The 26,663-nt window shown below is 61.2% G+C and overlaps 1 protein-coding gene and 1 long non-coding RNA gene across 2 annotated transcripts; both read left to right on the top strand.

The window, feature by feature from the left end:
* The first annotated feature begins 734 nt into the window (after positions 1–734).
* Positions 735–25,626, top strand: SSU72 (SSU72 homolog, RNA polymerase II CTD phosphatase). Its single transcript, XM_051840477.3, has 5 exons — positions 735–902; positions 6,573–6,716; positions 24,372–24,511; positions 24,698–24,816; positions 25,347–25,626. The coding sequence occupies exons 1-5, from the start codon at positions 823–825 to the stop codon at positions 25,446–25,448; spliced, it is 585 nt and encodes a 194-aa protein (XP_051696437.1). The 5' UTR covers positions 735–822; the 3' UTR covers positions 25,449–25,626.
* Positions 14,145–17,852, top strand: LOC138850747 (uncharacterized). Its single transcript, XR_011390927.2, has 2 exons — positions 14,145–15,156; positions 17,759–17,852. It is a non-coding gene; the product is annotated as an uncharacterized LOC138850747 (long non-coding RNA).
* Positions 25,627–26,663: the final 1,037 nt, after the last annotated feature.

Here is a 26,663-nt window from a genome sequence, read left to right on the forward strand (position 1 = left end):
GCGGCGCCCCTGTGGGCCGCCTCCCCCACAGGCACCCCTAATCCCAGCACCCAGACGCCTGCGTCCCTGGGAGCGGGCGGGGAGTCGCCCCCTTCGCCACCGGGACCCCAGGTCCCGCCGAGCGCGCGCTGCTTCCGCCCCGACGGCCCCGGGGGTCTCAGTCGCTGGCTCTCTGCCCTTCTCTGAAGCACTCGGCGCCAGGCCGGAGGCTCCGCAACCTCGAGCGGCTTCGCCGGGCGTTCAGACCCCGGTCGCCGCCGGCGCCCGCACACGCTGGGCAAAGACTCAGTCAGCCCGCACGCCGGCCGCAGGAGCTCCGGTGGGTCTCGGGGAACGACTCGGGCGGCAGCAGCCAGCAGCTGCGCCCGCCGGACCAACCCCCGGCGCCGCACCAAGGCCCGGTCGGCAGGACGCGCGGGGCGGGCGTACAGCGCGTCACTCAGGGCGCCCGCGGCGGGGCGTCACGGCGTGGGCGCGCCCGTGTGACGTCACGGCCGGGTGCGGCGCCGCCGGCTCCGCGGACAGCGCCTTCAGGAGGGCGCGCCTCGGTGGGGCACGCGCGGCGACAGACGCGACCTCGACCGCGCGGTCTCCTCGGCCGGCTGCGGCGCCCCGGCTGGGAACCCCACTCGGTGGCCCCGGCGGGGACGCCGCTCACTCGGGGGCGGGGCCTCGCCTCGGGGCCGCGCCGTGCGTCCGCACGCACTACGTCGCTGCCGCGCTTCCGGGTTGCCGACTTCCGGCTGCCGCCATCTTGCTCGCGGGGCGGCCGGTGGCTGGGTGCGGGTCCGGGAGCTGGGCGTCGCGGGCTGTGCGGCAGTCATGCCGTCTTCACCGCTGCGGGTGGCGGTGGTGTGCTCCAGTAACCAGAACCGGAGCATGGAGGCGCACAACATCCTCAGGTAGGGGCTGGGCCCGGCCGGGGTTCCAGGCGCGGCCTGCGGAGGAGCCGAGGCCGCGCCGCGCGTGGGAGCCCGTTGTCCCCGTGGCGGGGTGCTTCGCGCGGCGCTTCCCTTCCGGAGCCCGCGAGGGCTCGTGGGCCTGCGGGGCGGGAGCCGTTGGGCGCCCGAGCGGGGTCGGCGTCCGCAGACGGCGTCGCCTGGCCCGCTCTCTGGAAGGCTGGGACGAGGCCGGTTCCCCGGACGCCGGCGGCTACCTGGGCCGCGGCCCCCGGGACGTCTGCGTGCGCTGATGGTCCGCGGAGTGACGGCTCCCGGGGCGAGAAGCTGCCGCGTGGGTGCGGGACAGGCTGTGCCGTGCCGAGAAGTCGGGACGGCTCCTCTGCCCGGTTACCGGCGTGAATTTTGAGGAATTTCCGTGCCCCGTCGGCCGTTGGCCCGGGTGACGTGGCCGAACGAGGGGAAGAAGCGGCCCGCGCCCGCTCGGGGTGAAGTGCGGGGGTCGCGTCCAGCGGGCACGGAGACCGAGCTTCCGTCTCCCCGCCGGTCCTTGGGACATGCTGCCGTGTCTGACGCTGGGTGTTCTAGGGTTTGGGAATACGCAGCAGGCACCGCACAGTCTGCGGGTGCAGCGCGCAGGGTCGTGGGTTCTCGGCTTGTGAAAGACGCGGGGAGGCTTGCGGGGGTGCGGGGGTGCGGGGCCGGTCGCGGCGCTGCGCGGGCCTGCAGGAGAGCTTCGGGGGAGGCGTAGGTGACCGCGTGAACAGGCGGAGGCCGAGGGCCCTCAGCTGCTGGTGACCTCCAGGTGCTCAGAGCGGTCAGGGCTGAGCCAGCCAGGACCTGGGACCCAGTCTGAGTTCCTGCGGGCGGCGGGGAGCCGCGTCCTTGGGCCGGCATGGCTGCCCCCAGGGCGCGTGTCAGGGGAGGTGGGGCGTGGGGATCCCGGCGGCGTTTCAGCCGCTTCGCGGACTTGCGCCCTGCACCCCTCCTCGGGGCTGTCTGTCCTGGCCGGCGGCACGCAGGCTCCCTGGTGAGGTCTGGAAGGGCGGGGGGCGGGGGGGCACCAGCAGGGAACTGGATCAGAAGCGGAGCAGCTGGGACTTGAACGGGCGACCTTACGGGATGCTGACGCCACAGGTGGAGGCTTAACCCGCTACATCACAGTGCCAGCCGCCTGATGGTTTCTTTAGTGGGAGATTCTTAATATTTGTTACGGCGTTTATTTGGTCCATCAAGCGAATAATTGTTTGGAAGACTAGCTTAAAAAATAGTTGGCCCATCGGACAAAGCCTGTTGATTTTCAGGAAAATTTTTGTTATTAAGTTTATTTATTGGAGAGGCAGAGTTCCAGAGAGAGCTGCATTGGAAACGGAGCAGCCGGGACTTGAACATGTACCCGCATGGGATGCTGGCATTGTAGGCGGCAGCTCAACGCGTGCCACATGCCAGCCCCAGGAATTTTTTTAAAAGATCTATTTATTTATTTGAAAGACAGAAAGGGAGGGGTCTTCCATCTGCTGGTTCACTCCCCAGATGGTTGCAATGCCCAGGAGCCTGGAGCTTCTTCCAGGTCTCCCACGAGTGCAGGGGCCCAAGCACTTGGGCCATCTTCTGTTGCTTTCCCAGGCATAGCAGAGCGCTGGATTGGAAGTGGAGCTGCCGGGACTCAGCCAGCGCCCTTATGGGATATGCTGGCGCTGCAGGGGCGGCTTCACCCCTGCGCCACAGCCTGGGCCTCCCAGGAGTGCTTTAGCATGTACTTTTTTGACCTTAGAGACAAGCTGTCATAGTATGGGGGGGCTGTTACAGTTGCATGCCCCTAGAAACCTTGCTTCTGTAGCTAATTAGCCTTTTGCCAATGAATCAGCCTTTGTGAGGGTGTGTGGGTGGAGGAAGCACGACTGAAGGTTGGGGTGGGGTGAGGAGGGCAGCAGCTGCTAGGAGTCCTTCTCCCCAGCTTCCCTGGGACCAGCCGTCTCTCTGCCTTTTTTTTTTTTTTTAAGATTTATTTATTTATTTGAAAGGCAGAGTTAGAAGCAGAGGCAGAGAGCAGTCTTCCATCCGCTGGTTCACTCCCCAAATGGCCGTAGTGGCTGGATCTGAGCCGATCCAGAGCCAGGAGCTTCCACGCAGATGCAGGGGCCCAAGTACTTGGTCTGTCTTCCAGTGGGGTTGAATCAGAAGTGGAGCAGCCGGGACTCGAACTGGCGCCCATATGGGATGCTGGTGCTGCAGGCAGAGGCTTTAACCCGCTGACCACAGCGCCGGTCCCAGCAGCCAGATCTTGACCCAGCACCCGTGTTCTGCCTCAGTGGGCTGCACGTCGTGTGCCCTGTCGGGCCTGTCCAGTCTCACCAGCAGGTGCCTCTGTTGCCCTCTAGCTGCGGCTGAACGTTGGACCTTGTTTTTTGTGTCCTCCGGCCTTTTTTTTTTTTTTTTTTTTTTTTTGATAGGCTGAGTGGACAGTGAGAGAGAGAGAAAGAGAAAGGTCTTCCTTCCGCTGGTTCACCCCCCAAATGGCTGCTATGGCCGGCGCTGCGCCGATCCGAAGCCAGGAGCCAGGTGCTTCTGGTCTCCCATGGGGTGCAGGGCCCAAGCACTTGGGCCATCCTCCACTGCACTCCCGGGCCACAGCAGAGAGCTGGCCTGGAGGAGGGGCAACCGGGACAGAATCCGGGGTGCTGGCGCCTCAGGCGGAGGGTTAACCTAGTGTGCCGCGGCGCCAGCCCTCAGGCCTATTTTTAAGGCTGTGTGTGGCGTGAGTTTTTCAGTGGTGAACGTTATTGTTAGTCTCTGCTCCTTACTGCATGGGACGTTCCAGGAGGCTGGGGCACGCAGGGCCTGACACGGCCGCCGTCTCCTCAGTGGGCTCTGGGCGGTTGTGTGTGCCACAGGGGGAGAGGCGGCGGCAGGAGTGTTCCTCAGGCCCCGGCTCTGCTCTGTGGAGGGACGTTTAGGGTGTGCCATCTCTTGTCACAACAGCCTGCAGTGAGTGTAGACGTGTGCTTGTGTCCCCAAGGGTGGCTTCCTGGTGGCTGTGTCTGAGGTGAAGCTGGTGGTTGGTGGCTTCCACTCACCACATGTGGCCTTGTTACCAACATGGAGGCTTCCTGGTTCCACGCCCAGAAGCACTGTGGGATGTCCCTTGTCCTCACTCTGCTCATCACGTCATTCAGCGGGGGTGGGTGTGTTCCTGCCGCTTGCCCGCGTTTTGAGCTGGGGTAGGACTGAACGGTGGGCCGTATGCATCCCCTCAGAGCTGGACTGCAGTGAGAGCTCACCCTGAACAAGCCTTTGACCTTTCTCTCCGGTGGGTGAGAGGTGGCAGAAGCTGGAATTGGAAGCGGAGGAACTGGACCTTGAACCAGACACAGCACGGGATGCGGGATCCCAGGGGGCGTCTAAACCAAGTCAGTTGTCCCTCGCCACGGCCCTTCTGAGGGCTGCTCGTCATCTTACTTTTATTTATTTATTTATTTTTTATTTTTTTGACAGGCAGAGTGGACAGTGAGAGAGAGAGACAGAGAGAAAGGTCTTCCTTTTGCCGTTGGTTCACCCTCCAATGGCCGCCGCGGCTGGCGCACCGCACTGATCCGATGGCAGGAGCCAGGAGCCAGGTGCTTTTCCTGGTCTCCCATGGGGTGCAGGGCCCAAGCACCTGGGCCATCCTCCACTGCACTCCCTGGCCACAGCAGAGAGCTGGCCTGGAAGAGGGGCAACCGGGACAGAATCCGGCGCCCCAACCGGGACTAGAACCAGGTGTGCCGGCGCCGCTAGGCGGAGGATTAGCCTAGTGAGCCTCGGCGCCGGCCCGTCATCTTACTTTTAGATGAGCTCTTAGACTCCCCAGGGTTTCCCAGCCTGGGCAGTGTTGACGTTTGGCCGGCGTGGTTCTGGGTGCTGTGGCTGTGCTGTGCCTCTGAGGCCGGTGGTGCCAGTCAAAGAAAATGTTTCCGGAGTTGTCAAATACTCCAGCTCTCTCTTCAAGTCGCCAGCTGGTTCTTTGAATATTGATTGTGCCTGTGAGAAACGGAGTCCCCTTGGGTGCAGGAAAGTGATTGTAAGTAGAAAGCTAGGACGAGGTGTCACACACTTTTACCAAGGGTGAGCGAGTTCTGGCCAAGACTGATGTTTGCGGTGTGCCTGCCAGACCGCACCGTGTGGCGTCACTGTGTCTGAGGCGCGTTCCCTTCTCCTGCGTCTGCAGCTCACAGGGCTCAGGCCGTTTCCCCCGGTTCCTGACACTCCTGGGTCGGGTTCCTTGTCTGTGCTGCGACCCTGTAGCTCTAGCAGGAGCTGTCACGCCATGCTCAGCCCCCAGTGTCCTCGCTGGCTGCCCGTTACCACTTCCCATGGCTGTGGTGCCACAGGGACATCAGAAAACCGCGGGGACAGTTTAGCTGGTGGTCAGCCTCAGGAAGGTATGGATACGGCGGCCACGTCTTTGCAGTCCAGCAGGAAGAGCAGGACGGCAGTCAGGCGGCCAGAACGTAAAGAGGACCCCCCTGCGTGTCTTGTCAGCCTCTGTGTTGGGGTTCAGAGGGAACAGCCTTTAGACAACTGAAGTGTTCATGTGGATCCCCTAGCTTTTCTGTAACGTGCTTTTGAAACAATATTTCAAACATAAAATTGTTAGATTCCAATATTGAAAACACGTCCTCCTTCCGGGTGCTGCCTGGGACGCCTGCGCCCTCTAATCACTGCCTGAGTGTGGAGTCTCACCTCTACTTTTTTTTTAATTTACTATTTTTGTTTGTTTTAAGATTGATTTATTTGATTTTTTTTTTCTAATTTCACAGATAGAGTTAGAGAGAGAGAGACAGAGAGAAAGGTCTTACTTTACCGTTGGTTCACCCCCCAAATGGCCACCACAGGCGGCACTGAGCCGATCTGAAGCCAGGAGCCAGGTGTTTCTTCCTGGTCTCCCATGCGGGTGCAGAGCCCAAGCACTTGGGCCATCCTCCACTGCACTCCCAGGCCACAGCAGAGAGCTGGCCTGGAAGAGGAGCAGCCGGGACAGAGTCTGGCGCCCATATGGGAAGCTGGCGCTGGTCCCTGATTTCCAGAGAGAGGGTTTCCATCTGCTGATTCACTTCCCAGGTGGCCAGAGCAGCAGAGCTGGTCCGGTCTGGAGCCAGGAGCTTCTTCGGGTCTCCCACGTGGGTGCAGGGTCCTAAGCACTCGGACCAGGCCATTAGCAGGGAGCTGGATTGAAGTGGAGCAGCTGGGACTTGAACAGATGCCCATATGGGATGCTGGCGCTGCAGGCCGTGGGTTTACACACTGTGCCATGATGCCGGCCCCTCCCCTCTGCTTCTGATCTGTATTCTTCCTGATGACACCTGGGAAGCACCAGAGATGGCTCAAGTGGATTTTAAAGCTTTCTGCTCCAGGTTTTTTGTACCAAAATACAAACTTTTCTTTCCACTGGCATTCGTGAGGGAGATCTGAGTTGAGTCTGGACTTCTGGTTTCAGGCTGGCCGGCCCTGGCTACTGCGGGCATTTAGAGCGGAACCAGTGGGCGGAAGACTTTCTCCACCTCTTCCTTTCAAGTAAATGAAGATACATGAAAGCAAATTACTCGATTCGTGTGTTTTCCGTGTCATGGCCCTTATCTCTGGTACTTTGTGTCTGAATCCAGCTGTTCTTCTCTTCTCCTTTGTGTCTTTCAGCAAACGAGGATTTAGCGTCCGATCCTTTGGAACGGGAACTCATGTGAAGCTTCCAGGACCAGCACCCGACAAGCCAAATGTTTACGATTTTAAAACCACATACGATCAGATGTACAATGACCTTCTTAGAAAAGACAAAGAACTGTATCCCCCAGCAGGGTGCCCTCTGGAAGGCTCCGTGGCCGTCCCTGGCAGGTGTCATTTGTGTGGTGTGCCTCTCGCCGACTCCACCCTGCAGGCCGGCGGTCTTGCGAGGCAGGCACAGGAGCGGTGCTGTGCCAGTGTACGCGATGCAACCGCTCTTTTGAGTTCAGAGAACTTTTTTTTTTTTTTTTTAAGATTGATTTATTTATTTGAAAGAGTTACAGCAGAGAAGGAGAGAGATTTTGCATCCTCTGGTTCACTTCCCAGATGGCCACCATGGCCACGGCTGGGCCTGTGCAGAGCCAGGAGCTTCTTCCAGGTCTCTCAGGTGGGCGGCAGGGGCCCAGACACTTGGGTCATCTTCCGCTGCTTTTCCCAGGCCATTAGCAGGGAGCTGGATCGGAAGTGGAGCAGCTGGGCCTGGAACCAGTGCCCATATGGGATGCCACCATCGCAGGTGGAGGCCTAGCCTACTGCCCCGCAGCCCCGGCCCCAGGAGAACCTGGTTCTGTTCCTGGTGCTCAGTGGACAGTGCAAGGGCTTGATCCTGGACACGGTGGAGCAGACGGCTCTGATGCGGTGTTGGCCAGGGAAGCTCCGGTGAGGGGAGTGGAGAACAGAGTTCACCGCCGCTTGTGCAGTAGGCGTGTGCTGTACACCTGTGTGCCTGCCTGACACACACGTGGTTCCTGGAGGGCCAAGTTTGCTGCAGAACAAAGTATGTGAGATAATGTGAGAGAACTTTATTTCAGGAAGAACTTTGCAGGCTGGATCTGCTATTTCACATTCGTGTGAGGAGAGATTTTCCAACTAGGTTTGTGACTGTGACCCCAAGTCCTGATGCTGGTGATAGTGCTCCGGGGTTTTCTTTTTGTTTTATTAAAATATGTGTTTATTTAATTGAAAGGTAGAGTGAGAGAGACACTTCATCCGCTGGTTCATTTGCCAGATGGCCGCAATGGCTGGGGCTGGGCTGGGCTGGGCCAAAGCCAGGAGCTTCCTCTGGGTCTCCCACGCAGTTGGGACACCCTCTGTGTTCTCCCAGGCACACTAGCAGGCAGCTGATGGAAAGTGGAGCAGCCAGGACGTTCCTGGCGCCCATGTGGGATGCAGGCATTGCAGGTGTTGGCTCGACCCGCAGAGCCCCAGCGCCCTCCCTGCCCCAGGGTGGAACACAGCGTTTCAGTCACCCTCGGTGCCCACTGAGAATTTCTGGTCCTCCTCCTGTTGTCATGAGTGCTTTGTAGTTCGCAGAGGAGAGTACACATGTGTTTTCACGTGCAGAGGACCACAGGCATCCAGTGGAAGCATTTGTCTGCGTGGGCTGCATAGGGTCCCCGAGGTCACCCTAGCAAGAGGGGAAGCTGGGTGCTGCTGGGCACCCGGGCAGAAGCAGGAGTCTTCGCGTGGCCTGTGCTAGGTGGGCCTGCGCACAGGCTCGCGGGCGCTCCATTCCTAGGGTCCTCGAGCACCTCTGTCCTCTCAGTGCGGGAGCCCAGGAACCTGCATGTGGGAAACCCTCAGGCTTTCATGAGCTTGGGGCTGTGCGCTCCATCTTCTCTCTGCTGGGCACAGCAGAGTGTGCTCTGCTCCTGTCCTTGGCCAAGGAGGACAGGGCAGTGACTTGGGCCCCATCCTGGCCTCAGAGCAGCCTACCTACACAGTCCCTCTCTGAGATTCTCATCTTGGGGCTGGATTCTGTTCTTAGCCCTGAACACTGGATTTTCGTTGTTGCTTTTTAAATTTTATTTTGTTTTTAGATTTATTTATTTGAAAGAGTTATAGAGAGACAGTGGGGAGAGAGAGAGACGTCTTCCACCCTCTGGCTCACTCCCCAAATGGCCACAACAACTGGAGCTGGGCCAGTCCAAAGTCAGGAGCCAGGAGCTTCTTCTGGATCTCCCACACTGGTGCAGGGGCCCAAGCACTTGGGGCATCTTTTACTACTTTCTCAGGCCATAGCAGAGAGTTGGATCAGAAGTGGAGCAGCAGGGACTCGAACCAGTGCCCATATAGGATGCCAGCACTGCAGGCAGCTGCTTTACCCGCTGTGCCACAGCGCTGGCCCCTGCACGCTTTGTGTGTGTATGTGTGTGTGTGTGTGTTCCATTATTCATTCTAGCAGTTTTTTTTTTTTTTTTGAGATTTATTTATTAGTTTATTAGTTTAAAACTACAGAGAGGTAGAGAGAGGTCTTCCATCCGCTGATTTACACCCCAGTTGGCCACAATGGCTGGAGCTGCACTGATCCGAAGAAAGGAGCCTCCTCAGGGTCTTCCCATGCGGATGCAGGGACCCAAGCCCTTGGCCCTGCCCCATCTTCCACTGCTTTCCCAGGCCACAGTAGAGACCTGGGTCAGAAGTGGAGAAGCCAGGACTTGAAGCGGCACCCATATGGGATACTGGCCCTGCAGGTGGTGGCTTTACCTGTTGTCCCACAGTGCCTGCCCCTGCATTCATTCTTTTTTTTTTTTATTTATTTTTTTGACAGGCAGAGTGGCCAGTGAGAGAGAGAGAGAGACAGAGAGAAAGGTCTTCCTTTTGCTCTTGGTTCACCCTCCAATGGCCGCTGCGGCCGGTGCACCGTGCTGATCTGATGGCAGGAGCCAGGTGCTTGTCCTGGTCTCCCATGGGGTGCAGGGCCCAAGCACCTGGGCCATCCTCCACTGCACTCCCGGGCCACAGCAGAGAGCTAGCCTGGAAGAGGGGCAACTGGGACAGAATCCGGCGCCCCAACCGGGACTAGAACCCAGTGTGCTGGTGCAGCTGGGCGGAGGATTAGCCTAGTGAGCCGCGTCGCCGGCCTTGCATTCATTCTTAAAGCTTTTCTGCTCAGTGCGAAAGAGAAACAGGTGCCGGTGCACACGTTCATATCCTAAGCCCAGCTCTGGTAGCAGAGGGAGCTTGGTCACCGATGCTTCACACACCTCCGAGGGTGGCGGCAGCTTCAGCAGTTCTGGGGCCGTGCCGTCTCGTTTACCCAGGCCGCGATCACAGCACTGAGTGTGTGTGTGCGTGTGCTCTCCATTCCTCAGGGGCATCAGGTTTGGTGAATGGGTGGTGCTTGGGGCCATTTAGGTGGCTCGGTGACACTGTCACTGGCAGTACTTGCTCCTTGGGGACCGAGTTGCGGAAAAGTCACCTTTTGATCACCCGTGGGAGGGTTGGGAGTAGGGACACTTGGTCTCATCTCCTTGAGTGAGATCTGTTGTCTTCCACACTGGGGTAGGGTGGAGGCACCGCAGCTAGCTTGGTGCGTAGCCGGGAGAGGGGCCGTGGGCTCAGAGCCACAGGGGTGCCAGTCTTCCACGCGGCGGGATGAGGGCCTGGGCAGGTGCTCGGCCTGGGCTGCCTGCGAACATTACTGCTGAGTGATGTCAAGAGGAGCTGGGGGTACAGAGGAGCTTGCATTCTGTGGAAACGCGTTAGAGTTTTCTGCTCACGGCTGGGTACCGAAGCATAGACTCGTCTTTACTCCACTTCCACAGAGCTCGATGTACTTGCAGACAAGAGCCAAAAACCCTGCAGTAGAGTCGTCTGTGTGTGCAGAAGTGATGGTTTTGTGGTAGAAGGATTTTGCACGGCATTCAGTAAAGGACTGGCGTGTGCAGGGACAGGTGGTTAGGTGCAGAGTGAAGGCCCGGGGTGACGCAGTGGCACGGGGTGCGGGGCTCTGGGCACTGCCTTCTGTCACTGCGTGGCAGTAAATCAGAATGTGCAGATGCTGAGCGTGGGCCTGCTGTGTTTTTTACATCCTTGATACATTTTGTGCATTAGTCCTGCTTGTATCAACGTGTGGTGCTCCGGTAGCGCTGGGTTCTGTCCATCCACCTGCGCCGGTCTGAGCACACCCAGCCCGCTCCTCCCGGCTCAGCAGCACAGCAGTGACGATCCTGTGATCACCGGGCTGGCTGTGGGGAGGGGCGGGGACCACGTGCTGAGAGCCCAGGGTGAGACCCGAGTTCAGGACTGGGGAGTGGGAGTCGCCTGCACCAAGGTGCGAAGTCCGCATCCTGAACGGCGGGGCAGGGCTGCTGAGATCCGCTCTGAGCTCCTGAGGGCGTGGCCGTGAGTCGGCGATTTGGGCTTGGTTTTCTCTCCAGAAGCAGAAGTGACCGTTGAGGACAGTCATGCCTGCCACCACTGTGGAACCTGCCATAGTTTTCAGAGGTTTTTTGTTGTTGTTGTTGTTGTTTTTTAACGATCTATTTGAAAGGGACAGTTACAGAGAGGCAGAGGCAGAGAGGTCTTCCATCCACTGGGTCATTCCCCAGATGGCTGCAGTGGCCGGAGCTGGGGCGATCTGAAGCCAGGAGCTTCTTCCGGTCTCCCACGAGGGTGCAGGGGCCCTTTGCCAGGCCATAGCAGACAGCTGGGTCGGAAGTGGAGTAGCTGGGACTTGAGCTGGCACCCATGTGGGATTCCTGCGCTGCAGGTGGTGGCTTTACCCACTATGTCACAGCACTGGCCTCTTTAAAGATTCATTTATTTGAAAGAGTTACAGAAAGAGAAGGAGAGACGGAGATCTTCCATTCACTGGGTCACTCCCTAAATGGCCACGATGGCAGTGATGGGCAGGCCAGATCCAGGAGCTTCCTCTGGGTCTCCGGTTGGGCAGCGCGGGCCCATGCATGTGGCCATCTTCACTGCTTTCCCCAGTCTTGCAGGGAGCTGCACTGGAGGTTGAGCAGCTGGGACAGGAAGCACCGTCCGGCCTTGGGCGCTGTGCCGCAATGCTGGGCCTGCCAAGGGTTCTGGGGCAGGTGGGGCTGGTTTAGCTGTTTCCCCTGCTTCTTGCTGACGAAGCTACACTGGTTGGTTCATAGTTTCACCATTTCGCCTTGCGAAACTTGGGAACTGTCTGCTGATGGAGTTAAGGACTCTGAATTTGCCTGGCCTCCATAGGCAGAAGTATCCTGGGGGCAGGGATGTGGTGTAGCGGGTAAAGCCGCCACCTGCTATGCCAGCATCCCATATGGACAAAAGTTTGAGTCCCAGCTGCTCCACTTCAACCAGCTCCCTGCTAATGCTTCTGGGAAAAATGGCCCAAGTGTTGGGGTCTTTGCACACACGTCAGAAAACCTGGAGGCCGGCGCCACAGCTCACTAGGCTAATCCTCTGCCTGCAGCGCCGGCACCCCGGGTTCTAGTCCTGGTTGGGGCACCAGTTCTGTACCGGCTGCTCCTCTTCCATTCCAGCTCTCTGCTGTGGCCTGGGAGGGCAGTGGAGGATGGCCCAGGTGCTTGGGCCCTGCACCCGCATGGGAGACCAGGAGAAAGCACCTGGCTCCTGGCTTCGGGTAGGCACGGTGCGCCAGCTGTAGCGGCCATTTGGGGGGTGAACCAACGCAAGGAAGACCTTTCTCTCTCTCTCTCTCTCTCTCTCTCACTCTCTCTCACTGTCCAACTCTGCCTGTCAAAAAGAAAACCTGGAAGAAGCTCCTGGCTTCAGATTGACCCACCTCCCGCCATTGCAGCCACCTGGGGAGTAAACCAGTGAATGGGAGACCTCTGTCTCTAACTCTGACTTGGCAAATAAATAAATCTTAAAAAAAAAAAAATGCTTAGAGTCTTAGTGAAGGGAAGACGCTGAGAGTGTATGAGAGTTGTCCAGCGTCACCGTAATCCCACAGAACTTGATCACCCCACAAAAGCTGTCGCTCCCTGTGCCCCTGATCTCTGACTCACTCCAGGACTTGCTGGTTAAAGACAAGGAGTCATGCAATATGAGGCCTTTGTGGCTGGGGTTTTTCAATCTAGATGTTTTCACGGTTTGTCTGCCAGAGCCTATGTTGCACTGACCACTCCAAGTGTAAACATTTTTCTCCTGACATTGTGTGTTTTTGTTTTTTTTAAGATTTTATTTATTGGAGAGGTAGAGTTACAGACAGTGAGAGAGATCTTCCTTCTGTTGGTTCACTCCCCAAATGGCTGCAACAGCTGGAGCTCCACTGATCAGGAGTCAGGAGCTGCTTCTGGTCTCCCACGCAGGTGCAGGGCCCAAGGACTCAGGCCATCCTCCACTGCCCTCCCGGACCACAGCAGAGAGCTGGACTGGAAGAGAAGCAGCCGGGACTAGAACCCGCGCCCCTTTGGGATGCCAGGTGGAGATTTAACATATGGCGCCAGGCCACCCCCCCACCCCCCTTTTTTTTGGAAGAGTGGACAGAGAGAGATAAAGGTCTTACTTTACCGTTGGTTCACCCTCCAATGGCCGCTGCTGCCGGCACACCACACTGATCCGAAGGCAGGAGCCAGGTGCTTCTCCTGGTCTCCCATGGGGTGGAGGGCCCAAGCACCTGGGCCATCCTCCACTGCACTCCCTGGCCATAGCAGAGAGCTGGCCTGGAAGAGGGGCAACCGGGACAGAATCCGGCGCCCCAACTGGGATTAGAACCTGGTGTGCCGGTGCCGCAAGGTGGAGGACTAGCCTTTTGAGCCATTGCACCAGCCAACCATATTTTTGTTTTTTTGTGGGAGGCGTCCCTTCTTGCGTGGGACTTGGGCTGTGGGTCCACTCACCTAGTGGACTGTGGCCTCCTTGCAGCTTCCAAGTGCATGATTGCTGGCCTCTGCTTTTGCAAAGCCAGTGTCCAAGCTACACCTCCTCCAGGGGTTTTTCGTTAAAAGGCTGGTCAAGTGGCCCTGAGCTACTGGAGATACTTCTGTAGGAAAGTGAGTTGGTGCTCAAAAGACTAAGAATGGGGGCGGGCACCGTGGCTCACTTGGCTAGTCCTCCGCCTGTGTTGCCGGCATCCCATATGGGTGCCAGGTTCTAGTTCTGGTTGCTCCTCTTCCAGTCCAGCTCTCTACTGTGGTCCGGGAAGGCAGTGGAGGATGGCCTGAGTGCTTGGGCCCTGCACCCCATGGGAGACCAGGAGGAAGCTCCTGGCTCCTGGCTTCAGACCGGTGTAGCGCCAGCCATAGCGGCCATTTGGGGGGTGAACCAGCGGATGGAGGACCTTTTTCTCTGTCTCTTTCTACTGTCTATAACTACCTGTCAAAAAAAAAATGGCCAGGTGGGGCCGGCATTGGAGTGTGGCAGGTCAACTACCACTTAGGGCACCGGCACCCTGGTTCAACTCCAGCTGCTCTGCTGCTGAGCCAGCCTCCTTGTAATGATGCTGGGGAGGCAGCAGGCGCCTGGGCCCCTGCCCCCATGTGGGAGGTCTGGATGCAGTGCCTGGCTCCTGCTTTGGCCTGGCCCAGCCCTGGCTGTTGCGAGTCTGCCTGAAGAGAAGTCGCTAGTACCCGATGATCGTTCCCGGGGAGGGAATCAACAACAGCCCCTGGCTGGGAGGTGCAGGAGAGGGGTGTGTCTGCCTCCCTGAGCTGCCCTCTGTCACCCAGGTGTTAGAGAGGCAGATGAGCTCACAGCCTCCTGGGTCTGGTGTGCAGAGCAGGCCAGGCCTGTAACTGGCCGCATTCTCCTGTGTCTTTTTTTTTTTTTTAATTTTTTAATTTTTATTTATTTTTTGACAGAGTGGACAGTGAGAGAGAGAGAGAAAGGTCTTCCTTTTGCCGTTGGTTCACCCTCCAATGGCCGCCGCGGCTGGCGCGCTGCTGTCGGCACACCGCACTGATCCGATGGCAGGAGCCAGGTGCTTCTCCTGGTCTCCCATAGGGTGCAGGGCCCAAGCACCTGGGCCATCCTCCACTGCACTCCCTGGCCACAGCAGAGAGCTGGCCTGGAAGAGGGGCAACCGGGACTAGAACCCGGTGTGCAGGCACCGCAAGGCGGAGGATTAGCCTAGTGAGCCGCGGCGCCGGCTCCTCCTGTGTCTTGTAGTCACATTGAGGTGGGTCTGCATTGGCAGGCAGCGGGGGCTGGGAGCTGGAGCTCCAGTGTGGGCACAGCAGGTGGCATCCTCAATCCATTTCCCTTTACTGCTTCTTGACTTTTGGGGAAAGGGAAAAGAAAAGATGTTTCCACTGCTCCCCAGTCAGAGCCTGCCTTCCACCCTGCGGACAGGAGCCCGGCCGAGCCCTGCCCTCCATCAGTCTCCTGTCAGCTGACGCACGTCTCTGGTCTCTGCTGCCCGTGTGCCCTGGCGCCTGGGGGCTTGTCCTCGTCTGCCACCAGCCGTTGACGTGCGCTTTGTGGAAATGCTGCTTCCCGCCCCCTAAGCCAGGTGGAGGCTCTGACTGACTGGTGTGTGTTTCTGTTTTAGAGCTTCGGCAAAGTGCTCAGGCCCGAGATAGGCAGTGTGGCCTCGGGTGTCCAGGGAAGACTGCTCTGTCAGACCCTTGCCCAGCCTGGCGTCTGATGAGGGCTCAGGCATGGGACAGAGCTGGCTGGGCGCCTGCGCGCGTGGCCTCTGGCGTGCAGAGCACGATGGTGTCGGCAGCTGCAGGCTTGCTCCTGAGGGTTCACCTTGAAGACCCCGCCAGAGCTCCCGGCTGCTGAGCCTCCTGCCGCCTCTGCTGTGGGGCTGCTACAGGTGGGTGCTGCTGGCTCCGGGGGCTGGTCTTGGGCTGCTCTCAGCAGCTTGTCAGTCCTGTTCGTGTCTGTGTTGTGCAGGCAGTGCCTGCCGGAGTGTGTTGATTCCTCGCTGTCAACGTGGCAGCCTAGAAGAAGCCGCCTAAGCCTTGGGTGTGGTGAGTGCCAGGTGCAGTAGGCGCCCAGGTGGTCTCCCGGCCTCTGCCGCCCCTCTGGGGCCTCTGCATGTTCGCTGTGGATGGGAAGGGCGCCCCTCCCCAGTGCCAGCCGCTGCTCCGCCGGCCGTGCCCGCTCGGGGCTCTCCTGCCCGGCCCATCCCTGCTCATGCAGTCACTGTTCCCGCTCTGCCGTGGGTACTTGAGCAAGCTGGTTTCTTTTTGTTTTTTAAAGATTTATTTACTTGAGAGTTACAGAGGGAAAGAGAGAGGGAGAGGTCTTCATCTGCTGGTTCACTCCCCGATTGGCCACAACAGCCGGTGCTCGCCGATCTGAAGCCAGCAGCCAGCAGCTTGTTCCGGGTCTCCCATGGGTGCAGAGGCACAAGGACTTGGGCCATCTGCTGCTGCTTTCCCAGGCCACAGCAGAGAGCACTCTGGAATTCCCACACGTGGTCACTCGCCCAGTCTCCCAGCTAGTGTGGCCCCCAGGATTCAGCAGGCCTTCCCCGGGGAGCATGTGGGGGTGGGGGAGCGGGGGCCACACTCCATTGCTTTTGTATTTTGTGAGGCATTGCGTGTGTCCTGACACATGGTGGCTGAAGCGTGTAGGTGGAGCTGGGTGACCGTGGCTCTCCAGGCACAGTGGGACGGGACTTGAAGGGATGCAGCTGTGCCCAGGGCAGGGAGCACCTTGGTGGAGAGTGGGGAGAGTGTCAGCATTAGGAGCTGGGGCAGAGTGGAGGGCGGAGGCATGGGGTGGGAAGACGACTCAAGATGAGGCCGACTGAGCCGCTGCTGGATGTCCCAGTACTGATGGGCTCAGCTGCCCCTTGGGGGCCACTTTTCCGTACGCCTTGGGCAGTGGCCCAGGCCCTCTCTCTGCGTTCCCGGGCCACCTGACTGTGCCTCTCTCCCCAAGAGCCCCATCCTGCACATAGCTGCTAGGGGAGGGGCTCACGGTGCTCCGTGACCTCTGCACCCTTCATAGGCTGTCCTCTCAAATGAGGGGGCCTCCCAGGGACCCCTGGAAGTATAGCTCTGCACCTTCAGGAAGACAGGGGTTAGTCTGTGAGCTCTGGGCCTCTGCCCGGCTGTGTTGCAGGTGCAGGCAGCCGCTCCCTCCTAGGCCATCACAGCACTGCAGGCTGAGCAAGCGCAGGGAAACTGAGCCGTGTCTGGGCCCTTCCCTGGGAGGTTTATCCTGAGAGCAGCCTCGTGGTCTGGGCCCACGCCAGCCTCAAGAGAGCTTTTAGTTATTAGACCTTCTGTCTGCTGGTTCACTCCCCAGATGGCCTCAGTGTCAGGGTGGGGCTGGGCCAGGCTGAAGGCAGGGGCCTGAAGCTCTATGCGGGTCTCCCACGTGGGTGGCAGGGACCCGGATACCTGGGTCATCTTCCAGTGTTTTCCCAGGCTCATTGGCAGAGTTGTATTGGAAGTGGAGCAGCTGGGGCTTGAACCAGCACCCATATGGGATGCCAGCATTGCTGGCAGCAGCTTAACCTGCTACGCTCCAGCACTGGCCCCAATTTAAATCAATACAAGGTTTGTTTGAAAGGCAGGTAGAGGGAAAGAGCTTCCATCCAGGAGTTTACTCCCCAAATGTCTGCAACAGCCAGGGCTCGGCCAGCTGAAGCCCAGGGTCAGGCACCCCATCCTGGTCTCCCAGATGGATAGGAGGCACCCAGATACGTGAGCCGTCCCCTGCTGCCTTCCTCAGTGTTAGGTAGCAACTGGCTTGGAGGCCGAGTAGCCTGGACTGGAGCCAGCACTGCAGTGTCGGCGCAGGCGCTGCAGGCTACGGCTTCATGCTCCGAGCCACAGTGTCGCCCCCTAATCCCTGTGCCTGCATTTAAAGAGCAGGTTTTTTTTTTTTTTTTTTTTATTTTGTAATATGTGTTATTTAAAAAGAGCTTCCATCTGTTCCCTCTCCAAGCACCTCCCACAAACGGGCCGGGCCTTGTGAAGCCAGCAGCGGGAGCTCTGTCTCGGCCTCCCAGTGGGGTGCAGGCCCCGTGTCCACGCCACTGCTGCTGCCCCGGGCACGTCAGCAGGAAGCTGGGTCTGACCCGGAGCCGCTGGGACTTGAACTGCTGCTCTGGTGCGGATGCTGGCATCGTGGGCGGTGGTGGCTGAACCTGCCGCACCGCCCGCGCTATATTGCTGAGTGCACAATTCAATCTCTCAGAAGCTCGTGAGTGCCGTGGCTTAGTGCTTGCATCAGAGAAGTGCGGGGGCCATGTGAGTCCTGTCCACTCATGTCCTGTAAATTTTTATGATTGAAAACTAGATTTGATTTTTTTAAGATTGTATTCACATGACAGACGCAGGCTGGAGCTGTGGCGCAGCGGGTAGAGCCTTCGCCTGCAGGACCAGCAGCATCCTGTATGGGTGCTGGTGTGAGGCCCGGCTGCTCCACTTCTGACCCAGCTCTCTGCTATGGCCTAGGAAAGCGGTGGACAGTGGCCCACGTCCTTGGCCCCTGCAGCTGCGTGGGAGACCCAGAAGAAGCTCCTGGCTCCTGGCTTCAGGTCAGCCCAGCTCCGGCCATTTACACCCCACTGGGGAGTGAACCATTGGATGGAAGACCTCTCTATCTCTCTGCCTCTGTCTCTGTATTTCTGCCTTTCAAATAAATAAATATTTTAAAAAACATCTTCCATTCACTGGTTTACTGTTCAAATGATTGCAGTGGCCAATGCTGGGCCAGGCCAGGAGCTCCCTCTGCGTCTTCTAGGTGGGTGCCGGAGCCCAAGCACTTGAGCCGTGGTCAGGGACGTTGGGTTGGGATTGGAGCAGGCTGGAGCGGCCTGGCACTCCAACAGCACGGGCTCTTCACGTGCGGTGGCGGCTTGGCCCACGGCACACTTGACTTCTTGGCAGCACCGCTGTTCTCCGTAAACCACAAATCACCCGAGTCTCCCAGGGTTAAGCAGCCCCTCTGCCCACTGCTCTGGAGCCCAAGGGGCCTGCAGTGGCCAGCCGCGGCCTCGTGGCCGATGCCTGTGTCCTGGGCAGTGCCTGGCCTGGTGTGTGCAGTGGGACTTGGGGTCTGAGCCAGCGCTGGAGACTAATTCGTGAGATACTGAGAGCAGGGAGCTGGCGTGCACGGCAGGCCTGACCTCCCCGCCCACTCCTGATCCAGCTCCCTGCTGGTGGCCTGGGAACGCAGTAGAGGTGGTCCAGAGGCTTGCCCGCGTGCTCCTGGCTGTGGCCTGTCGGGGAGTGAACCCCTGGTGGAAGGTGTCTGACGCTGCCTTCCGACTCCGCTGCCTTCCGTGCGCCTGTTTTTACAGCACTGAGCCCAAAGACAGCCAGTGTGAAAGGGAACTATTCGAAATAAAATGCAAGATGCTTGCGTATGTATCTTTTTTCAAAAAAAGTCAGCTAATTTATTTATTAAGGGTTAATTTTTCCCCTGAACTTAGTTCAGGTTTGACCATGGACAGGTGGCAGCCACGTTATTGCTGAACAGTTTCCTGGTGGTTACCCTCGGCAGGTGGTGCCTGCCCCAGGGGACTGCACCCTGTGGCTCGCATAGTGGCCGAGGCACACGCCTTCCCCCACTCTGAGGTGCTGGTCAGCTCCTCCAGGTCCCTCAGGAGATGCCAGGGCACTGGGCTGGACAGAAATGCCTCCCGCAGGAGAGCTTTTGGGAACAAATGAGTCAGCTTGGTTCTCACTGGCTTCTGCAGGGCTCCCTGAGGGTTTTCACACATTCTGCACAGAGATTTAGGGGCCGCTGCTGTTCCCACCACGGTCAAGGTGAGGGGTGGGCTGTCCACACTGGGGAGCATCTGTCACTGTCGGAGTGTCCTCCCATGAGCTAAGGGGGTCTCTATTGTGCTGTGGGCTTCCGCGGACGGTCTCCAGGTCCCGCCCACGCATGGTTGAGTGGCACGTAAAGTGGGGGCACCTTTGCAGAATTGGGCCTGTGGTGTGGCCTGCTTGTATAGACAGGTGCCACAGAGCCTGGGCAAGTTCAGGGAAACTGGGTACACGTGGTCCGCGCATGTGAACATTGACCGCAAGGAAGCGTCATTTTCTGCCTTGTGGTTCGCTCTGCTGATTTTAGTCCAGCAACGTGGAGAGCAGGCGGCGGCTCCCTGCTGTGGTTAGTGCCCTCCCTTAGGCTACCTGTGGGATCCTCTGCTCCTGCGGGCGGCTCACGGCCACTGTGCCACTGAGAGGGTTAGAGCGGTCTCCCATCCCTGGGTCATCTCCAGGTGATGGTGAGGGCTGGGCCGCATTGAGGCCAGGAACCAGGAGCTTCATTACTGTCTCCACGTGGGTGCAGGGGCACGAGCACATTAGCAGGGAGCTGGATTGGAAGTGGAGCAGCCGGAATGTGAACCCATGCCCATGTGGGATGCCAGCGTCACAGGCTGTGGTTCAACCCACGTCCCCACAGCGCTGGCCCCCAGAGGGCTCTCTGATTTCTCTCGGAGTGATGCTGCTTCCTGGAGAGGGGGCTGACTTAGACCTCCTGCAGTCCCTGGCAGGTGACACGGGGACCCTGGCGCACCGTGGCCTGGCCGCTTAGCTTGGGGTCCTCTTCAGTGTCCTTGTGAGCTTCAGGCTGGGGCCAGGAGGGAGGCCTGGCAGGCCTGGCGCTCGGGCACCGCGCTGCCCCCAGGGGGGCGGGAGGCTCGTGCTGAGCCCTGGGGGTTTTGTTAAGAGAGTCTCACATTTTAAAGGCAGTTTTAATGAATCTCTCACAAGTCTTGAGGTGGCTGCTTTAAATTCCTCTTCCCTGTGAATGTCATTCTGTCATCTTTGAGGCCAAAAGCTACGTGCCCTCTGGGAAAGTTTCTTTGATTGAAAAAATGTTATTTTGTAAAAGTTTTTCAAGTAAAAGTTTTATGAAAAAAGCATTATCTCTGGCTTCAGTAGCCAGGCCACAGGGCTGGGCCCCCAGCTGTCTGATAGCGTGCTGCCGCAGTCCCGGCGGGCTGCCCAGCGTGTGGGCAGGTCCCTCCCTGCTCCCAGCAGGTGTGGCGACTGTGATGTCCCCTGCAAACTCGGCTTATTCCCAGGAGATGGGGCACGGCAGCTGCAGGGTGCGGGGCCCCAGCTGACGAGCAATCGTCCACCAGGTGGCCCGTGGGTGCGCTGTGGCTCTGCCCCCGAGGGCAGTGTCCGTGGAGCTGAATGAGAAGGGCTGGGCTGGGGCCCCCGCGTGTGGCGCAGGTCTGTAGACTGGGGGGGGGGGCTGTTCTGGGCATCCTGGGTGTCAGCCTGGTGAGGCGACAGTGCCGGCTGCCTGGCGCTGCGTGGCTGCCTGTGGTGGCTCCTGGTGACCCCGCCGCAGGAGAGGGGAGGGGAGGCCAGCAGGACCCGGGAGCGTCGCGCGCCACTCCCTCTGGGAGGACACTGGGCTCCCTCTCCAGAATCTGCACCTTGTGTTCACTGGTCGGACCTGAAGCAGCAGTGAAATCGCGGAGTGCAGAGCGACCCGCAGAGCCCGTGTCCAGCGGTGGGGCTCCGGCTGGTGATGCCCGTGTCCGGCGGTGGGGCTCCGGCTGGTGACGGCCGTGTCCGGGGGTGGGGCTCCGGCTGGTGATGCCCGTGTCCGGTGGTGGGGCTCCGGCTGGTGACGTCCATGTCCCTTGCCAGAGGCCTGAGGTTTGACCTGCAGCGTTAGCTCTGGGAGGCAGCAGTGCTGGGTTCCTGCCCCACCCCGTGTGGGGTGCCCGGATGGAGGTTCCGTCCTGGGTCTGAGCGTTTGGGGAGCGAGCCAGTGAGTCCTGTGCCTGCAGGCACGCCACGCTCACCGCTGGCCGCTGGGAGTTCTGCCTGATAGCGGGGCCCACCCTCAGCCCTGGGCCGCACACTATTGGGCTTCATAACCAGCAAAGGGAGCCGTAGCCAGGTGGGGGCATCTGCTGGGGGCGGAGGAGATGGCACCCTGTCATTCAGCCAACCCAGAGCCCACTGCTCTCCCAGCCGCTGCCCCCTGCTGCCTCCTGCATGGGGTAGCGGATGGGGCACAGAGTCAGTTCTTCCCTGTGACGGTGCGGATGGGGGACCTGGCTCCCCTGCCCCTTCTCAGGGGCACCATGGGGGCTGCTGGCCCTGGACCACCCCATACCAGCTGGCCAGGCTGGGGGTGGCTGCCCCCTGCTGTGTGGGCTCTCTGAGGCTTGGCCGTGCCCAGGCAGCCCAGGTCTGACTGGAGCCCAGTTGGCGCTGTTGGTGAGGAGGGTGGCTCGGCCGCACTCCCCCTGCAGGCCTGGGGCAGCCCCTTCTGCAGCAGGGAGGTGAGGATAGTGCTGTCCAGCTGGGGTGGGGGCCTGGGTGAGCGTCTGCTGTGGCTTAAACCTCTTCCTCCCCGTGATGTGTGGCAAGTGAGAGCCCGGCCACACTGCTGAGCCCCAGAGCAGATGCCTCTCCCTCCACACAGCTGTCCCTGGCCTGCTGCGATGTGGGTGGCCTTTGAGTGGTGGGGATGGTGGGTACCAGGAGCTGCACGCGCTGGCGAGGGCCCGTGGACTCCGTTTGCGGCAACTTGCCCAAGAGGTGGCAGGAGCTGCGGCTTCCCTGAGGGAATCACGAGGTCCAGCAAGCCCCCTTGGGGTAGGGCGGAGTGAGCGTGCTGCCCACTCAGATGCAGGGAGTCGGGGACGGGCCCGGGCCCCACGTGTGCACCCATCTGGTATCTTTCCCGCTCGCTCTCTCTCTAAGGGACGTCTGAGCCTGTCAGTCACGGCTCTGTGCCCTGGGGTTCTAAGGGACACTGCTCTGCGTTGACAGGAACGTAACCGTTTTTCTGAGCGCAAGGAGGCAGTGTCCTGCAGCTCTGAAGCCCGAGTCCGGACCTCCTGACACACACAGACACAAGAGGCAGGGGTCTGCGTGGGGCGGGAGCAACACCAGAGGGGAGGTGGGCTCCATCACGCCTGCCGCCTTGTGCGGGTGCGCGGCAGGAAGTGGGTCATGGCTGCTCCCCACTGACCAGTAAGGGGCTGGTGGCCCTGGCACGGCCACACGGGGCAGCCAGACGGTGTCCTCGTCCCCTGGGCTTTGTGCGGCCATGAAGGGTGCTCACCCCACCGGGCCACCTTTCCTTTCTCACCGGGGCCGTGGACCCGGCCATCTGGTGTCTGGCGTCCCACTGAGCCAGATGGCGGGGTTGTTTCTCCCAGTGTGTTGGCTGGGGTGAGGCTGCAGCTCACTTGGCATCTCCTGGCCTTTGGCGGCCGGCCCTTGGCTGTCCAGGGTCATTGGACTGCAGAGGCTTGTGCAGCTGGGCGAGGGGACAGAGGGTTCTAGGTTGGTGCCAGGGCCCTCCCGTGGCTGCTGCTGTGTGCGCGTCGGGACCCCCGTGGTGGGCTCTCAGCCTGGCACCGGCCCTGGCTTCTGGACTGGACTCTGTGGTCAGAGCTGGAGTGCGGAGGTGGGCACCCTGTGCAGTGGGGGCAGGGAGGCCCTGGGCTCCTGGGGGCTGCACATTCTGACGATGGACATCTTCCGTCCCCGCTCTGGGAGGCAGGCCTGGCCTCGGGTCTCCACTGTCAAAAGTCGTGGCCTCAGCTTGGTCCTAACAGACCTGGGCTGTGCGACTGCTCGTCCTGCCTGGCTCTGTTGCCTGATGTGCAGACCTGCACTCCCCAAGCCCTGGTGGGGTGAAGGGGTTCGGCTGGACCCCTGTGGTGCTGGTCCTGTCCTGGGCCGGCCCTGCCTGGCGTAGCCTTGCCCGGAGACAGCTGCCTCTCTGTTAAACCAGTGAGACTCAGGCCTCTCTGTCCCCGACCACGTTTTCTGTGGTCGTGTGAACAATTGAGGATTAGGCAGAGGAGACAGACGCGGCAGGCCGCAGTGGACGCACTGGGGGCACTGGCCAGTGGCGTCCACCCCCAAGCCCGAGTGCCCACGCCTGGCCTGATGTCGCCCCTCCGAGGGCCTGGGCTCGAGCTCTGGCTGAGGCTGTCCCAGCCCAGGCTCGGGTGGGCGAGCTCCGTGCCGGCTGGACACGGCCCTAGACGCCTGCGTCCTGAGCCCCCCCCTTTCTCTCCAAAGGTGGTTTTATTTATTTGAAGGGCCGAGCGCGTCCATCCGCTGGCTCACTGCCGGGTCTGGAAAGGCCAGAGCCGGGAGCTCCGTGTGGGTCTCCCGTGTGGGTGGCAGAGGTCCGAGCACTTGGGCCACCCTTGCTGCCTACCAGGCGCATAGCTGGAAGCTGGGCTCCAAGTGGAGCTGCCAGGGTGCCAGCATCGCCCGGTGCCTTCCGCCACGCGACAGTGCCAGCGCTGCCGCAGTGGGGGTGCGTGGCCTGGCCGAGGGAGGTCTCAGACGGACCACTCACAGGTACCGCGGAGACAGGAGTCCTCAGTGTGTTTGCAAAACCCAAGTAACAGATGGCTGTCCCCAACCCTCTGGGATGGCCACAGCCTTGTCACGGGGACCCCGGCTGGTGGGGGGGCAGCCCGTTCCCCTGAGGTCCTTGGGGGCTGTGGACACTGCCAGCCTGTCCACTGTGGGGGCCCCGGGATCCTGACCCGCCGTCCCTGCCCGGCACCTCCACGCCTGTGGACGCGTCCGTCGCGTGTGCAGTTGCTGTTCTCGCGAGAGAGCAATACGTCCACTCAACACGTCCACTCCAAACGCTTGCGACAGCCTGGGTCGGGCCCAGCCCCGGCCTCCCCCACAAGCAGAGCCGTCAGCACTGCCCCAGGGTCCGCGTTAGCAGGAAGCTGGGGTCCCGGCCCTCCGGGTGTGGGCTCCGGGACCGGTGATGGACTGGCGGCCGGGCGGCTGCGCCCACTGGGCTGGGTTTGAAGTTTGACTTTATTGAAGGACTTGGGCCTCAGGGGGCGCCGGGGCGTCCAGCAGTGCTGGGAACAGTGAGCAGGGGTCAGGGCTCCACAGAGGCAGCCTCCGGGCTGAGACGGGCAGGCTTGGGCCTTCCTGTCTTCACTGTGGTCCAGGCCTGTGGCGCGGCCCCTCCCAGAGCTGCCCAGGTGCTGCGACGGCGAGGCCCGCGCCCCCTGGGCAGCGGTGGGGGGGCACCACGGCGGCGGTGGCAGACGCGTCCGTTGCAGCTCCTTAGCCCCAGACTCAGCTACACCCAGAACGGCATCTTGCACATGCTGGACAGAAACAAGCGGATCAAGCCCCGGCCAGAGAGGTTCCAGAACTGCAGAGACCTGTTTGACCTGATCCTCACCTGCGAGGAGCGCGTCTACGACCAGGTGGTGGAGGGTACGGACCGGGCCTGCCTCGCCTGCGGGCCGCGAGCTGGGCCCACGTGGTCCTCACGCCGGTGTGCGGGGGGGGGGGGGGGGGGGGGGCACAGGGCGCAGCTTGCTCCGGGCTCCTCCTCTGCTGCTCGCTGCCTGTGCCCCAGCCACGGGGCTGACCTCTGACCTCTGACCCTGTCCCCGTCAGACCTGAATTCCCGGGAGCAGGAGACCTGCCAGCCGGTGCACGTGGTCAACGTGGACATCCAGGACAACCACGAGGAGGCCACCCTGGGGGCCTTCCTCATCTGCGAGCTCTGCCAGTGTGTGAGTGCCGGCGGGGCGGGCGGGGCTCCCACCGAGGGGCAGCGCAGGTGCATGCGCAGGCCCCCACGAGTGGGACGCGGTGTGGAGCCGTGACGGCGCCCCCGGGGCTCCTCCCACAGGAAGGGCCCTGCTGCGAGGCTTCCTTCCCCTCCCAGCAGGCGACTGTGCCAGCCCCCGGGGAGAGGCCAGGTCGTGGGTGGCTCACGCTGACCGGAGCCGGCCGAGGCCCGGGCCGGGGCAGGTGCTTGGGGCACCCGGCGGTGTCTGGGCAGCTCCGTGGTCCCGGGACCGGGCGCTGTCCGTGTCCGGGGTGCAGACAGGTTCCGCTCTCTGGCCCCTGCACCCTGTGGGCTTCCCACCGAGAACCGAGGCTGAGCCCTCGCCAGGGACTCGGGGCCGCTGCCCTCTCTCCCCACGTGCTCAGAGGGCACGCGATGTCCTGGGAGGGGCCCCTCCCCGTCCACACCAGGCTCCGCCCGGGGGGGGCCTCGCCCAGGACTGGCGGTCAGCAGCAGCCGGCCTCCCTGCAGATCCAGCACACGGAGGACATGGAGAACGAGATCGAGGAGCTGCTGCAGGAGTTCGAGGAGAAGAGCGGCCGGGCCTTCCTGCACACCGTGTGCTTCTACTGAGCGGCCGCGCCCCCTGCTGGCGGGCCTTCCTGCGCACCGCGTGCTGCTCCCGAGCGGCCGCGCCCCCTGCTGGCCGGGCCTTCCTGCGCACCGCGTGCTGCTCCCGAGCGGCCGCGCCCCCTGCTGGCGGCTTCCCTCCCGACGCCTGCTTGTACCCAAATAAACTACCCGAAACCGAGCAGGTGCATGGAGTGCTGTGCGGTCACGTCCCCGCGCGTGTGCGAGTGCTGTGCGGGTCACGGTCCACGCGCGTGTGCCCGTGCGGTCACGGTCCACGCGCGTGTGCGAGTGCTGTGCGGGTCACGGTCCAGCTGTGCGGGTCACGGTCCCCACATGCGTGAGTGCTGTGCGGTCACGGTCCCCACACGTGTGAGTGCTGTGCGGGTCACGGTCCACGCGCGTGTGCGAGTGCTGTGCGGGTCACGGTCCCCACATGCGTGAGTGCTGTGCGGTCACGGTCCCCACACGTGTGAGTGCTGTGCGGGTCACGGTCCACGCGCGTGTGCGAGTGCTGTGCGGGTCACGGTCCCCACATGCGTGAGTGCTGTGCGGGTCACGGTCCCCACACGTGTGAGTGCTGTGCGGGTCACGGTCCCCACATGTGTGCCCGTGCATGTGAGTGCTGTGCGGTCACGTCCCCGCGCGTGTGCGAGTGCTGTGCGGGTCATGGGTCCCCACACGTGTGCCCGTGCGTGTGAGTACTGTGCGGGTCACGGCGCGTCCCCACACGTGTGCATGTGTGAGTGCTGTGCGGGTCACGGCGCGTCCCCACGTGTGCCGCTGCCCTGGCATCCCTGGCCCTGCCCGCCCTCAGGAAGGAGCCCCCCCCCCCCCCCCCAGGCCGCAGGCAGGGGTGGGCCTCCAGCCTCGGACTGCCCTGGGGGAGGGGTCTTGGCCCGGCCACAGCCTGCAGCCCGGAGCAGGTCCCACCGCGGGAACAGGCGGACGGAGCCCTGGCGTCGGAGCTGGCCCCTCGGGCTTCCTCGGGTCCTACTGAGCAGGGTGGGGTCTGGGGGTTCCCGTGACGTCAGCGGTGGTGCACGTGGGGCGCGGAGTGGGGGCCTGGCTTTGGCGCCCAGCCCCCAGCGTGGGGCAGCCAGACTCCTGGACTCAGAGCCCACCTGCCTGGGGCTGACCCAGCCTGGCAGTGACCAGTGACCTGGCGGCCGCTGCCCCCGCCCCCTCCACGGCTGCGGCCCTCCCGCCTCTGGCCCT

This window comes from Oryctolagus cuniculus, chromosome 7 (assembly GCF_051225735.1).
Source record: "Oryctolagus cuniculus isolate XC-2025 breed Fujian yellow rabbit chromosome 7, ASM5122573v1, whole genome shotgun sequence".
Lineage (NCBI taxonomy): Eukaryota > Metazoa > Chordata > Mammalia > Lagomorpha > Leporidae > Oryctolagus > Oryctolagus cuniculus.

Bases quoted from the DNA above. Each gene is read 5' to 3' on its own strand.
- SSU72 (XM_051840477.3), top strand. From the start codon at position 823: ATGCCGTCTTCACCGCTGCGGGTGGCGGTGGTGTGCTCCAGTAACCAG. The intron at 24,512-24,697 runs GTACGGACCGGG...TGTCCCCGTCAG, and splicing joins CTACGACCAGGTGGTGGAGG to ACCTGAATTCCCGGGAGCAG. The intron at 24,817-25,346 runs GTGAGTGCCGGC...GCCTCCCTGCAG, and splicing joins TCTGCGAGCTCTGCCAGTGT to ATCCAGCACACGGAGGACAT.